At 38.3% G+C, this 15,495-nt stretch overlaps 1 protein-coding gene across 2 annotated transcripts in view; it reads right to left on the bottom strand.

The window, feature by feature from the left end:
* LOC107083005 (adenylate cyclase type 1-like) overlaps positions 1–10,969 on the bottom strand; it is a 62,868-nt gene extending 51,899 nt beyond the window's left edge. For both annotated transcript variants that reach the window (XM_015371930.1, XM_015371931.1), the window contains exons 1-2: positions 10,355–10,969; positions 7,900–8,049 (exon numbers count right to left, since the gene is read on the bottom strand). In XM_015371930.1, coding sequence (XP_015227416.1) covers positions 7,900–8,049; positions 10,355–10,969 — 765 coding nt within the window. The remainder of the gene's footprint in view (positions 1–7,899; positions 8,050–10,354) is intronic.
* Positions 10,970–15,495: the final 4,526 nt, after the last annotated feature.

The following is a 15,495-nucleotide window of genomic DNA, read 5'->3' as shown; positions in this document are numbered from 1 at the left end:
AAAAAAAAAACTGCAATAAAATATGTAAATAAAAAAAAAAACTAAATATATGTTGGGGTGTACAGTTTATATGTATTTAAATTTTTAAACTTTGCAAAAATGTAATGTTTACACCAAAGATGTCAAAAGAACCCAGTTTAAACATTGAGCAGCTGGATAAAAATTGTGTTCTGCAATATTAAAACATGCATAACACTGCAACTGTATCAGTCATAACCAGAGGTGTCAAGGAACGAAGTACAAATTTACTTTGTGTATATAATATACTTTACTCCATTACTCCATTACTTGTTTTTCTTCCTACTTCTGACTTCTACTCATTACATTTTTACAGAAGTATCTGTACTTTCTATTCCTTACATTTTTAAAACAAACGTTGCTCATTACTCTTGGCTTTGGTTTAATGTTTATAAATATTTATTTTACGTCATGTGCGCCATCCACTGCAGATCATTAGCTCCATCCACATCTAGTGAAAACTGTTGTAACAGGATGAGTCATATAATGCACACACTCAGTGGTTAACTATTTTTCAAATCTGGCAGACACCAAAGGAAATATTTAGACGCAAGCAGGTGTTCTTCAAATTGCAAACGTGAATTGTCTATGCCATGCTACAATGTTGGTATCAGAAAAAGATGTTGAAATGTCTGAAAGGTCGGACACAAGCGAGAGCGTATCGAGAGATGGAGACGGAGACCAACAAGAGAACAACTTGGACCTATCTCAAAAAGTTTTTTGAAACAGTCGAAAAATTGAGCTTTCAATTCATATAGTGGCATCTGGCTGTTTTTTTCAAAGGCTACTTTATACTTTTATACTTTAAGTAGTTTTTGGAGCACATACTTTTTCACTTTTACTTGAGTAAAGAGGTCAAGTTGATACTTCAACTTTTACCAGAGTTTTTAAACAGCCGTATCTATACTTCCACTTAAGTAACAAATGTGTGTACTTTTTAGCCTGGGTGCCATTCCGAACTTAGTCCTGCCCGCAACGTTTGAGGTCGGGAAGTTCGGTCTGGCATTGCTCAGTAGTAGCGCGAGTATGCTCGCACAATATCTGGCGGGCCAATCAAATTGTCAGGACGGGCTTTATACGATGATGGACAGATGATCAACAGTAACGTAATCAACCACGTAACCAAAGCACACTTGGGTGACAACAACAATGGCTGCCGCTGGAGAGTTTAGGTGAGTAGATTCTGCTATTAGGTCTGTTCTAGAAGATATCGACAGCAAATTAATTTTAAAAGAGGAACAGAGAAACGCGATCAAGGCTAATCTTCTTATTCTAGGCGTGCAACTGCACGCTTGGATTTTTGTTGACAACAACTATGCCTCGCTTAACATACGTCACGCACTCCGTTGCTCTTATTGGTTGTAGGTCTATCCAATTGAGTGCAGAGGCATTTTTTTGTCCTGGTTCGTTCGAAACACGCCCCATAATCACAGCTCTATGGAGCAGTATCAGACTCATATTCTGACTAGAATTGCGTAGGACTACGTCAGGCCATGTACTTTTGACACCACTGGTCATAATTGGGAAAATATTTTGTTCTCTTAAATACCTTGATTTCCCTGAGGGATACACCATGACCACATTGTTAATGCTGTGTTTGTACATACAGCATACAAGAAGGACAATCTGTTGTCAGACTGGCCAAGAAAGAAACCATCATAAAGATGCATAGTTAAAACTCTTTAAATCGCTTGTTCTTACTGTAATGGTTTGAGGTTCACTATGGTGAAACTAAAGATGCTGGGTTAAAGAAGCTGTAGATAAACACCTGGCTCTAGACTCACAAGCTTTCAAAAGTTCTAATTTATTTCCTTTGAAAGTTAGCATGATCCCTTGCTTTACCCCTTCTTAAGTGCCAGCTTGCTTTCTGTTAAAACAATTATTATGAATGACTGTTTGTCACTGCTGATTGGCTGTTGTTTAATTAAGACGTAGGTGCTAGATTGCTTGCTGCTTCTTGTTTGCAGCTGTTAGACGTTTTTCAAGTTGAACATAGGTTGCTTTTTTTAACACCTGTATTTATTTTTAGGTTGTTTTTGTTCCCTGCAAAACCATTACATCTTTTTGCTATTCAGTGGTATATTCTTTGTGATAATTACAAAAACAATCAGTATCATTACAGTAATATTACAGAAAAATAATACTTATAAAACCACTTTCAGTGCAAGTAGTCTGCATCTTATCTGATCAGAAGGCACCTGACTAAAAAGGGGGGCCCAAAAAAAGGGTTGAGGACCACTGGTCTTGAACATTTTCAAAATTTCTTAATAATGGTCATGTGCATTTTTTGCTGAGTAAAAATTTTAAGATAAAGACAGAGGAAATGAGCAGAATGGCAAACATGTAAGTCAAAAGACAATAAACACCAATGCCTGAAAATACAATTGGTTGGAAGAAATTATTTGCACTTTTCTGCATGGAGTAAATAATGTTTGCATGAATAACTTTAAAATGTCAGCCAAAAGGCCTCTGGCTGTGATCATGTTTTTTTCAAGCAGAACTCAAATTGGTCATACAAATTGGTACAGTATGCAGTCAGTAGAATAATCAGATCTAATTAGATTTACAACTTTTTTTTTTAGTCTGTTTTTAGATCAGTTTGATCTGAAAACTAAAGGCAAACAAAAACCTACAGTGGCAGAGAAAATTCCCAGAGGGATGTTTTAAGACCTTTTCTTTTGTTTTGCTTTTGTTTTTTTTGTTTTTTTTTACTCTAGAGAGGCAGTGAACTCAAACTGAATGAAGTTTTCGCGACAAAGGCAGTGGATTTTCATAGTATCTTAGACCTCGGTCGTTCACTGCCTTCTGCCTAGCATCAGTGCTTTCCGCGGGCGTAGATTTTCAAGAAAGCACAGCAGAATTCGACTGTCAGCCAGACGTAGCTCTTGATAAAACATTGAGGACTCTTTTTTTTCAGTGCTCTAGGGGGCTTTTCCAAATAGAATTGATGGTAGGCCTACTCCCAAGCTGATTCAAAAGTTGTTCAGAGAAAAATTTAGCATTAGTCAGGGAAGTTCAGTTTTACCTGTGCTTTTATTCTGAAATACCGACAATATTTCCTTGACAGGAAATGCCATGGGGTTGCAAAGGGTAACAGCAAGTCCAAATTAAAGGGGTCTGGAAGGCTGGTGATTTACTAAATATTAAACAACAGAATATGGTAAATATGCCCACTGTTATAAGCAATGCAAGCACAAGAATGATGGATGATGTTATGGAATGACTTATATCATGAAACGAGAGCTGTTGTTTCAGAGATATAATCTTACATAAATCTCTGAAACAACAGTAGTACACTTGATCGTTTATTTGTTTATTTATTTATTTATGTATTTTAACAAATGACCATTTTACTGCATCAAGGAAGCGATAAACATTCAGTCTACTTGCTGAGTTTTTTCACAGCTGAAGCTTCTCCTATTTGATGATGCAGTCCGGGGTGTAAACACTATGGCCGTTTCTCAATTCACAAGAACAGTAAACAGTAAAGTATGGTTTCTAGAAGAACAGAAGAATTGGAACAGATGCGTACTTGTGATGTCACCACATTCAAAGCTTTTCTGGAGCTGCATTTCACCTCCTGTTGTTGATAGTCTCTAGATATGACTTTTTGCATTTAGTGGGGGAATAATAATTAACACAGTCAGATAAACACAATTAATATTAATATTTTGCCAAATAAAACCAAAAAATCATCATCAGAGTCAGCGATAATTCACACACAGGTATGCAGAGAGAGGGCTGCTGCAGACGAGCTAAGATTAGCCCTGACTGTGGTCAGATTCGGAGCTCTGCTGGTTGCCATGGTCCTCTCAACATTGGAACTTTTTTTATGATGCACTAAATCAGTAAATGGGCCATATAGTGAAGCTTAAATGTATAATGTTCTTGCCTCAAATGATCTTAAAACATACTTTTGTAGAACCATAGCAACAGAGAAGTAAACTTTTAACTTAATACTCTGAGTGCTCCCTGGAATTTGCTGCTGCCGTAGTGCATGCTGGGAAAGCTGTCAGTCTGGAGGACGCCCAGATGCATACTAGGTAAAGAGGGAGGGGCGAGAACAACATCCAGGGACTTTGCCCGTTCTCTGTCTTGTGTTTCTCTGAATTGGAGCAGTATTAGGGCCAAGGCTGATGATGTTTTATGAGTACACGAGCACATGAGAACGCAACATATTGAGAAATGGCCTCTACATCTGATATGCAGAGCAGTGAACTCCCCATGGGGCTCCCGGAAATCCTCACTGACACTCGGTCAGGGTGTACCATTAGCTTCAAAAGCTTGGTTTTTATTTTTGCTTTGGATAAACTCATTCGCTAAATCCTTTAAAAAATTTTAACCACCTAAATGAAATTTATTATAAACAGTAAATTTTGATTGATTGATTGATTGATTAATTCATTGATTGATTGATTGATTGATTGATCGATTGATTGATTGATTGATTACAATTTTCCACCACCACCTCGTTATTGTTAAACCTAAACAAAATCAATAAAACAAACAAAATTTCCAGGTAAATAAACCTATAGGTATGTATACCCTTAGATATTAATTAATGGAAAATGGCTGAAAAGGGGTGTGAAGAAGTAAAACCTATTATTCATACCCCCTCTCCTTATTATTGCCAATGCCCCTAGAAGTTACAATAAAGTCTTTTTTGTTTTGTTTTGTTTTATTCCCTCTCGGCATAAGTACAGTTATCCACTGAAGTCCTTGAGGGTTATCTAAAGAATATGAATAAATATTAGTGATGTCACGAAGATCAAAGGTTATTATACCGTATCCCACATCTCACAATCTATCATCTGTGAAAGGAAAGAGTGTGACACCTCTACCCAGAAGTTGGCATCATAAACTGACAGGCTGGACAAGGGGAGCATTTACCAGAGGAGCACTCAAGAGGCCTCTGATGACTCATCACAGACCAGGTGGAGGAATCTGTTTACAGGACAGCTAGTAGCCATGCAGTCCACAAATCTGACTTTTATCAAGTGGTAACAACTATTGAGATCCTTAAAGAAAGCATTTTCTTTGTTCAGAATAGATTTCATTTTTGAAGCTTAGGTCACTCAGTATTAGCTGCATTATGTTGCAGATTTTTGTTTGCTGAGAGAAAGGCAATTTATTCTGCAGTGAGCTACATGTCCTGGAGACTGCTCCGTCTCAAGCATCTACAAAGTTCAAGATAGAAAAATAGTAATAAAATGAAAACCATTGTTGCAAGCTTTAAAACACAATAACTCAATAGCAGGGAGTTTTCAGCCTGAGGATTCCCCGAATTAGGAACAGCACAGAAATATAATTTCATCTACTGAATATACTAAGCTCCTAAATTCTCTAATTTTGTTGCAATCTGGAGGTCTTGTCATTTAGGTTTTCTCTATGACCCAATTTTTACTTAATATTTTGTGATTCATAGTTTTTTCTCATGCTTTTTTCTTTATTTAGATTCTTATATCAGTGCCGGTCTTTTACTTCATGCTTGAGTAATTTTATTGGTCTCTTATCTCTGCTGCTTCTCATTCTCTTGATGAGTTTCAACTAGTTCGTGTCACTTAATCAACAACCCTGCTGTATTTAGCCAACAAAGTTTAATTTCTGCAAACTCTTCACTCGGAAAACCTCCAGAAAAACAATGTGGTGGTAACTTCATGCTATGGAGTTGTATATTTTAGTAGGGACAGAAAGGCTGGTCAAAGTTGACCATAGAGATTAGCTCCATAAATAATCGGGAAATACACAAGATGCATTGAAGTGTGTAAGCACAACAAAGCAAGCTATATGTAGGTTACGCATGTGACATTTCATTCGAAACAATTAGATTATATTCACTAGACACCTAATACAGGAGTTCAGGGCACTCCTACACTACGCTAAATCAGGTTTCGGTTCTTATTTCAGATATGTATTTTACGCTCCTGTTTAGCAGGGAAGAAACAGGAAAACAACATCCATTGTCATAGATCTTCCCATAACACCTCATCAACTAGCAGAAGGTAGGTTAAGGTGTGCCTCCTGCTTAATGCTCTTTTTACAAAACAATTCACGAAGCCTTAAGTGGTTCTTTTTATAGTTGTAACAAATAAAACGTGATTTTTAACTAGATGGTAAAGACACAGGCTTTTAATTTACCAAAAGATAGGACATACTTTTTTATGTATGTAATACACTGCACTGGAAAAAAAAAAAAACTAAATTTAGATAAGTCAATCTTTCTTAAAATAAATGCATTTGTTCTTGGATTGAGGAGGTAAAATAAACATTTTGTCAATGGAACAAGACAATTTACACTTAAAATAAGAAACCAGAATTGGATTGTCTTATTTCAAGTGCATATTATCTAATTATCTTATTTTAAGATTAAAAATACTCATTCCATTGGTAGATCATCTTATTTACTTACTCAAATTAAGGGTAAATACACTTTTTTCTAGATCGTTTTACCAGTGTGATTAAATTACCTACCCACATAGCAAAAATTCATCTCCACTCAGAACCCTGTTGCTAAACATGTTGGTTGGAAGGTTCTTTTAAAGAATCTAATGTAAATTTCCATTTCTATAAATAGACATGTAAGCCGCCACCAGATGTCATAAACACTGTAAACCTGCCAGGTGTATTTACATCTTAGCTGTTAAAGATGGTTCTGAAAATATTAAACAAATGGGTTTGAATAATTGCAAACCTGCTTTTGATGGCATGCAAAATTTGAAAACTATGTATAACATTTCCTTCCACTTTACAGTTATCCACTACTTTGTGATGATGAATCACATAATTTCTCAAAGTTTTTTATTGCAATGTGACAAGATGTTTATGGAGTTTGGATAGTTTTGCAGGTGCTGTATAAATCTGCCGAATTCACCTCAGTTGCTGCAGTAAAACTTCGACACACATCTTGATTCAGAATAAATGCATTGAAGCCTACAGGGAAGTTCAAAGGTTCCATTTCCATAAAAATGTAATAGATATTTATCTTCATTAACTTTTTACTAAGTTATAGACAAAAAATATATATATTGTTTCCATGCCAAATCAATCAGCCTTAGAGATGGTGAGAATTTATTTCAGATAACTTCATTCCAATCAGACCGAGTTTAGTGGAAAGGCAAACACCAGTAAAATGAAGAGGAAGCTTTGTATTGTTTTCCACTTCTTCGAATATTGAGCAGGAGAGCCGATTTACCACAGAGGCGGATGGAATATAGCCCTTGGTTGTTCCGGAGTCAATACGACCTGCATCCTGCTCCAAAACACACTCTGAGTGATAAATATAGGCATGTTTTATGCCATTTGATAGGCGATCATCTACTCCAAGACCTATGCTCATGAACAACACAGGCAGATGTTTGCCAGTATATCCTGATCAGATAACTGCATGTGTTTCTCTTTCCTAAGTAAACCACGACCTTTACTGATGTAGGGGGGGCATGGAAGCAATCTGCTTGTATAATTGCCTGTCAGAAGGGAGCCTGTTACTGCTCGGGGAAAACACAGCATATCTTTTCCTAATCTACAAAGGACAGGTGCAAAGTGTGCAAGGATTATGTAAAAAAAAGACAGTATGTAAATTGTGAGTATAAATTGTATACTTAAATTTCTCTTTGAGTGCAAAAAATACAGGTGAGGCTCAGAATGAAGAATTTCTGCAAGTTAAAGTTGCCTGATTGTAGCTTAGTTAAATCCTTCCTTGTAGGTGTGCATGGAGGGGGAGGATCATGTGGCACTGCAGCATGTGCCTCAGTAATTGTTCTTTCCTTAAATAGCTGCTGTCATAGTTACTGCATGCCTGTGGGCAGGTTGTTGGAATACGGTGGCACCTGAACACTTTTAAAAAGTTCTGAAGGAGCTGTAAAGTTGAAGTTCACTTCTCACCTGTTTCTCATTTTCGTCTTCCAGCCGCAACCGCTCCTCGATGCAATTGCGAGCCTGCAGAAAAACCTTTCTCTGAGTGCGCTCGGTGAGAACTCTCACAAACACCCCCGAAAGGTTGACACTGGTGAAAAGCACAGCGTTGGCCACCAGCTGCACAGACAAGAGCAGACATGCATGTCAAAGCTGCACACATCTGCATATGGGAGCTTCTACATGCAGTCAGCACGCCTCACTAAAACCATTTGAGTGGACTGCGAGCATAGTTATAGCACTGAAAACCAAGAATTTGCAGGTAACGGGAAGAATGGCAAAATGTGCTGTATTACTTATCAATACCTAATGTGTTAGATTTGAGTGATTAAAGAGACAGACTTAAAAAGAAAATTATAAGAATCATACAGGTGCAACTCAATAAACCTGATTGTCTTGGACAATTTAGGGTTCAGCGATTCTCTTCAAAAAGTATAACATATTTCGACGATTATGGTTTGTGATAGTGAAAAACGGCAGTTTCTCACAAAATTTCTTGTAGACATTTTCTATGACCTACATGCTAAAGACAGGCTTATTATAAGAGGTTTATTAGTGTTGGAAAACTGTTGAACAATATCCCCTTATAATTGTTATGAAGCGTGGCTGCTCGGAATGTAAATATACAGAGAGTTTCATACTGTACTGTCATTATTTATTATTACATGAGGGAGAAATTTAAAGGCTTAAGCTTTTATTAAAATCATCTCTATTTTAAGTAGACGTGCTGGGAACAATCTGTACTATAGCAACACAAATGCACTGAAGAACATGATTAGTCCTTTCTTAATACATTTAAAGATCAGGAAAAAAATGAATTTTTCTTATCAGGCTTAGATCATGTTTTAATCATCTGCTTAGTTTCTTGAAGATTACAATTAAGGTTAAACAACCCAGACTATAGAATTTGATTGGACATAATTAGTGAGTCCCTAGCAAATTTGGTGTTAGCAAAACATTTTCATGTTAACTGTCCTAGGTATCTTATTAGATATCAGAAACTTAGTTTACATTAGAAAGTTAAAACATTTTTTTGTTTTTGTAGAAAAGTTATGCATATGCTACATTATAAACAATTTTGGGGAGGATTGTTCATTGCAGTGTTCAAGATGAGTGGAAAGAACATGTGCAACAGATAGAGGATCTAAAGGGATTGGAAAGACAGTAGATAACCAAAGTCTGAGGCAAAGCCTATTGAAAAGTTTTAGTGAGATTAGGCTGTGCTGGGAACCAGTGCCCCAAGAGCCACCACAAACAGATGGACCTAGAAAGTCGACTAAAATTGTTGCATTCCTTTTTTCAACCACAGCATTTCTCGTTTTTACCAGGCTAAGGAAAAAAGGCTTGGGTTGTTGTTCAGTGATTCAGTCGTCTTCTCAGATGAAAAAAAAAAAACTATTGCATTTATTTAATTTGGAAAAGATTATTCTGGTCTAGAGGAACAGTTTGAAAAGTGTTTTTAGGTCCAGTGTGAAATGTACACAGTCCCTGATTATTTGGAACGCTGTGCCATTTAATTCAAAGCTAGGGTTTCCAAGAAAATGTAAAAAAAACCTCAGACTTCCTTCTGCTAATAGCTTTATGATTATCCTGACTTGTTTTCCCACAAAATCTTTCATAGACTACCAAAAGTACCAACAACTGCTTTAATGACCATGGTATCAATGATCCTCATAGACTACTAGAACCTAAACCCCATAGAAAACAGCAAATGATCAAGAGGAAGAAGACAGACAACAGGCAGTAGAACGCAAAAGTGCTGAAAACACAAAAAAGCTACCTGTGTTTTGCTAACACTACAGAAAAGCCACAGGCTGATCACTTTAATGCAAACATTCATTCAAAGGGTGTAACAAAGGCTATTGTACAGTAAACAGATAGATGTCAATGGATTACATAACATTTTTTCTGATCAATTGTTCCTTGAGTTGTTTATAGTTATAATCAGCAATCATCTAGATTAACAGTAACAACACTTGATGTGAGTCGATGTTTGTAATGGATCTATATAACATGGTTCTCTACTGATAAAAAAGTAGTCAATTTTGTTCCAGTGATGATGGTCCTATGAAACCATTAAGTATATTTTGAGATACCAACACATATGTGTTTTGAATCTCAAAAATTTAACTCAACACATATGTTCTGATTCCTGATTCAGCACCGACAGCCGGACAGCTCCTAATCTGCTTCAGCTGCTGCGGAAACACGCGGACACATCTTTACTGTCCTGGGGCTGAAATCAATGCACATGGTTTTATTAACCTTTGCCTTTCCAAAAAGAGTTGGATGCGTAAACCACCTTTCTCTTAACTACCGATGGAAGCAAAGCTTATGCCTTCCACAGCTTAGAGACTTTGAGTGGTAATAAAGCATTTGATGTGCAGTTATTTTGAAAAAGTTAGTGTAAGGATGCTGCACTCACCGGTCTCCACGGTTTCTGCCTCTTCCCGGCCACGGAGGTCGCAATTACAATGAAGTGGGCTGTAGCCAGCATCACCCCAAACAACACGGCCAGCAGCGTCCGCACAGGCAGCAGCACGTAAGCCACCAGAGTGACCAGCATGAGCTGCCATACACCCTGCTCCGGGGCTGCGGCGCTCACCGCGTCCGCCGTACCTAACGCAAGTGGGAACGGACAGCAGAGCAGCGCAAAGGTGAAGCTGAACAGCAGGGCAAGCTTGGCGATCTGCTGCAGCTGCGTCACCTGCAGGTACTTGACGTTGGTGACGATGAAGAGCGACAGGAACACCACGCAGTGCACCGGGTAGGAGCCCTTTGACAAGGTGAGCCGCTGGCTGGACAGCAGCTCCACCAGAGACAGCGACGACGCGGCCACGATGAGCACCGCCAGAGCCTTGAGGGTAGCGGTCTGCTCCAGCTTCAGGTTGTAGGTCTGGAAGAGAGTTTCCAGCTCCTGGCTTTTGAATTCATCCTCGCACTCGATGGATCCCAGTGGTGTGCCGGGCGGGCAGCGACCTTTCCTCCGCCGCGTCTTAACTCTTTCGAACGGCATCTCCTCCATGGTGCTGCCATTCATGAAGCTGAGGTGGGAAGGAGGAGGGATGGGGACTGGCACACGACCCCTCAACTTTTAGGTTGCTCTCCTCCTCTGGTGTATGAACCCGGCATCCTCTCCCGGGCCATGGATGATGGATGTCGGGCTTCAAATCAGAAAAGGAGAGGTGGCGATGGCGCACCGCGCGCGCTCTATCCACAGGTTGGTTGTTGTTGGTGTGCAGCCCGACCACTGTGCCGCGCGCTACTTCCCTCTTTCTCTCTTTCTCCCTCTCTCTCTCTGTATCTTGGTGTGCGCAGACCACCTGCTTTGCCTCAGATGGGATTCACCTGCGTTCCGAACTGACCTAAATCGGTCTTAATTGGAAAAAAAATACCTCACCAAAAACTCTCAAAAACATATCCTAAAAACACATCTCTTTTATCATCCTTGACTTTCTCTCAAGCTGTGTATCAGAGTCAATGTTGATGTTTGATTTGTTTCAATGAAGGGTCACTGGATGGAAGAAGACAGCAGCAAGCGCTGGTGATTTCCCCTCTCAGCGTCTGCAGTCATAGCTGATGTAGTCCCCGGCTAAAAATAGACCAGCTGCACCGGTGGATGGTCCAATATAGCAATAATTTGGTCTTTCCCTCATCTCTCTAACCCCCCCTCCCCCCAACAAACTCAGACATTTCACTGCAGAGTCAAGCGTGCATAGCGCGTGAAGAATTAACGGAAATAAACCCAGCGGAGGTCGTGCTCGGAGGGAGGTTAAAAAAGCAGCGCAAGTATGAATGATGACGTGCATCCTAAAATGTGCAGCTCCGTTGTTATGGTGGAGGGCACAGTTTGCATATGTGAAATTATGCAAGCCAGCTGTTTGTATTGCAAAAGTGTGCATTTTTGGTATATAATCTACTGCAAAAATATATAAATACATGCACATACAAATATATAATCCGATTTAAAACGCTTGAATTATGTTCAGTTACGGTGGGTACAATAATACTTTCTGCTCCAGCTGCAACTTTTTAGGGGTATGTGGCTATCAGGTTTGTGCAACCTCAACTTAAATTTGTAGTTCTCTAAAAAAATATCACAACAGCAGTAAAATTAGAGAGAGAGCATATATAAGTATGTTTTGCCGCAAAAGTACATTTGATTTAGGTCTATACTGTATTTGCACTCTGTTCTGGTATGTTTAGGGTTGTAGCCTTTTCTTGCAGAGGGTGAATACAGATTAGGAGGCATTTGGATTGTTGAAATGTGTTCTGTATGTGTTTGTTATTGTATTTGGTACCAAGAAAATGCAGAAACTATTTGGAGGTAAAAGTTTGAGTAAATTCTGAGGATTTTAATAACTGTTAGAGTCCATTGGGGATCCCAATGCATAATTCATTTGTATTGCATCTTAATGGAAACTTATGTTTCATCAAAAAGTTGTCATAGTTAATAATATAACCATGATTGTCAATTAATTTAGAGATGGTTGTGATTAGTGTTGCATCGATACCGATATTATCGGGCGGGGGCCCTGAGCACAAAAATGGTGGTATCGGTATCAGCGAGTGCCAACAAATAGGGCACTGTTACCATTTTGAGAGCCGAAAGTTTATTCAACTATTGTCATACATTCCAGGTAGGCAATAAAAAGTTCTACTGAATTCACTTTTAGTCTTTTTCCCGCTTCACAAAGGTAGGCAGCAGCGTGCCAAAGCCATGATGGCAATTATTTTCATCCAAGTAGTATACAGTTCTTCATATATTAACACACAGATCAATTTCAAACAGATGGTATCGGCCAATACTGCACAGCCAGGTATCGGGTATCGTATCGGGGCCAAAAAATGGCATCAGCGCAACACTAGTTGTGATACCTTTATTTATCCATGCTGGCTCATAAATGGACTATTTACGTTTTGTAACATATTTGTAGTTCGATATTATGGATGTGTTTGGTGAAGAATTATGAGTATGGCAGAGTTTCCAAGGGTTGTGACTCAGGTTGTGTTTACGCATGACGCAGGTGAACACCTTACTAAAGTGTACAGGCTATTTATTACCGCCATCTACTGTAGGGCTGGGATGTAATTTTACAACTAGTGGTGTCCCATTTTTTAGGGAGAAAATCTTTACTTGCACTTCCGTCACTGAGTGTACTTCACTGTGGAGGGAACTCATTGGAGTGTTCTCAGAACCAAGTGATAGAAATGGGACTGGGCCCAACAACTTGGTGTACAGCAAGTTGATACAGAGTTTTATGGAATCATACCCAGCTCAGGTGGAGATGCATGGTTCAGATGTTGAGAAAGCAGACTGGGTCTTCACCTCAACAAGAATGTGATCTTGAGTAATACAAGTAGTGCCCTTTACAGGAAGAGTTAGAGCAGACTATGCCTGCTGAGGAAACTGAGGCCTTTTTGGAGTAATACTGAAGTTCTTTGTCTCTGCCGTCGCATCAAGCATCTTCTATGGTCTGGTTTGTCAGAGGAATAGCTTATCTGCAACTAAAGCATTTAGATAAGTTGAATATCTTGTTAGACCCTTTAACTCTTTAGTGTTAACAAATATTCTACTGGTTGCTCAGAGTTTTAAAGGGAAACGCTGTTATTTTGACATTGACCCTTGATTTTACGTTATTACATCATGTTCTACTCACCCATATAAGTTTTGTGTCATTTGGAGCTGTTCTTTGGAACTGTTCTAATTCCCTTGTCTTACAAACATTAAGGAAGATCTGTTGGTGACTATTTGGAGATGTTTTTTAACTGCTTTGATATATTTTTTTCTTACCTAAATATTATTTTTCTCAATAACTGGATGGTAAGTTTCACTTTTTCTTCTGTACAGCCTAACTTCTAAATTCTGTTTTTTTCTCTATATATTCCTTTATATTCTGTGTACAATTTTATGTCTTCTTCTTTTCGCCACTGTTTTACCCAAATTTACCAACTGTGACAAAATGCAGTTCTTACCTAAAAGTTATAGTAGCAAAATGCTTTATTTTTGGCATTTAACAAAGCTGTATATTAGAACTCTGCTGCCACAGTTTCATGATTTGATCAGATTTCACCCCTAAATTTGAAAAAATGTTTTTTTATATGAGCTAGAAACAGAGAATCAAAGCCACTGATAGCTATCCATCTCCTAATGTCAACCAGTCAGTCAGACAAAGGTTAGATGTGGTAATCACCAAAGGGCTTTAATGGAAAATGACCCAGGAAGGAATTCTCATAAAATGAAACAAAAGGTAGTGTTTCCATAAAATAGAGCAGATTAAGGCTTGGAATCTCAGAGAAATAACATTTATCATTAGAAAAACAGATCATTAAGCATGAATATTCATCCAACTTTCTTGTAGGGACAGTTGAAAAAATATGTCCTTCAGTAGCTTTTGCTTTGTAAACATGCAGTAACATGATAGTAAAACCCTCCAATAGCACATCCTTTTGTACAAATGTCTTTCACCATCAGATCAGACAGAAAGACGATCAAAGGTTTTAGAAATCTATGAACCACTCATCCTTAGAAGACAAATGTAGTAGTTTCGATTGCCATGCTATTGACCTTGTTTACCTTTGGACATGTGCCTCAGATTGCTTGGATGTCTGAAGAAATCAATGAGCTGCCTCGTCGATGCTTCAAGTAAGTCAATGCCCGCCACTCTGGAACTGTTGTAATGAAACATCTCTTCATGGGCACACTCAATTACTGCAGTCAATGTTTAATATTTTCCCCTTTATCTTCAATCATTACAAAGCAGACTTGAAAATCAGTAGATCAGATATTAATTGATTATTATTATCAATGCTCTCATTGTTGCTACTAAAGGAGGCTTTTTTGTGAAAAGCTTTAGGTGTAAAAGTTGTGACATGCACATTAAAAGTAAAAAGAAAAAGCCTGATTTGAGAAGCACCAAAAACCCTAAACGGAAAATGAAACTGGAGGCAAATAATCAATCAAATAATTAAGATGTTTTGCTGAAGAGATAGAAATTAGGCTGTGAAATGTGTCACATAAACACAAACAGGGAACACGTAAAAAACACAGTATAGCTTCTATCAAATCAAACTTCTATGAAGTAAAATTGTGCACTTAGAAGGCAACACTGATTGACAATCAATTTCACATGCTGTTGTGCAAATGGAACAGACAGGTGGAAATTATTGGCAATTAGCAGGACAACCTCTATAGAGGAGTTTTTCTGTAGGTGGGGACCGTAGACCACTTCTCAGTAGCTATGCTGTCTGGCTGATGTTTTGGTCAATTTTTAATGTTGATGGTGCTTTAACACTTGTGGTAGCATGAGACGGAAAAACACACAAGCGGCTCAGGTAGTGCAGTTCATCCAGGATGGCACATCGATGCATGTTGTGGCAAGAAGCTTTGCTGTGTCTGTTAGCATAGTGTCCAGAGGCAGGAGGAATTATCAGGAGACAGGACAGTAAACCAGGAGTTTACTACTTTGTATATAGTATATATGCACTATATTTTGCATAGTATTTTTTATGTTTTATACTGCATACAGTTATAGATTCTGTATTTTTATATATATATATATATAT

This window comes from Cyprinodon variegatus, unplaced genomic scaffold, assembly GCF_000732505.1.
Source record: "Cyprinodon variegatus isolate N-32 unplaced genomic scaffold, C_variegatus-1.0 Scaffold67, whole genome shotgun sequence".
Lineage (NCBI taxonomy): Eukaryota > Metazoa > Chordata > Actinopteri > Cyprinodontiformes > Cyprinodontidae > Cyprinodon > Cyprinodon variegatus.
The sequence above is the reverse complement of the archived record's forward strand: the minus strand, read 5'-3'. Positions and strand labels throughout refer to the sequence as shown.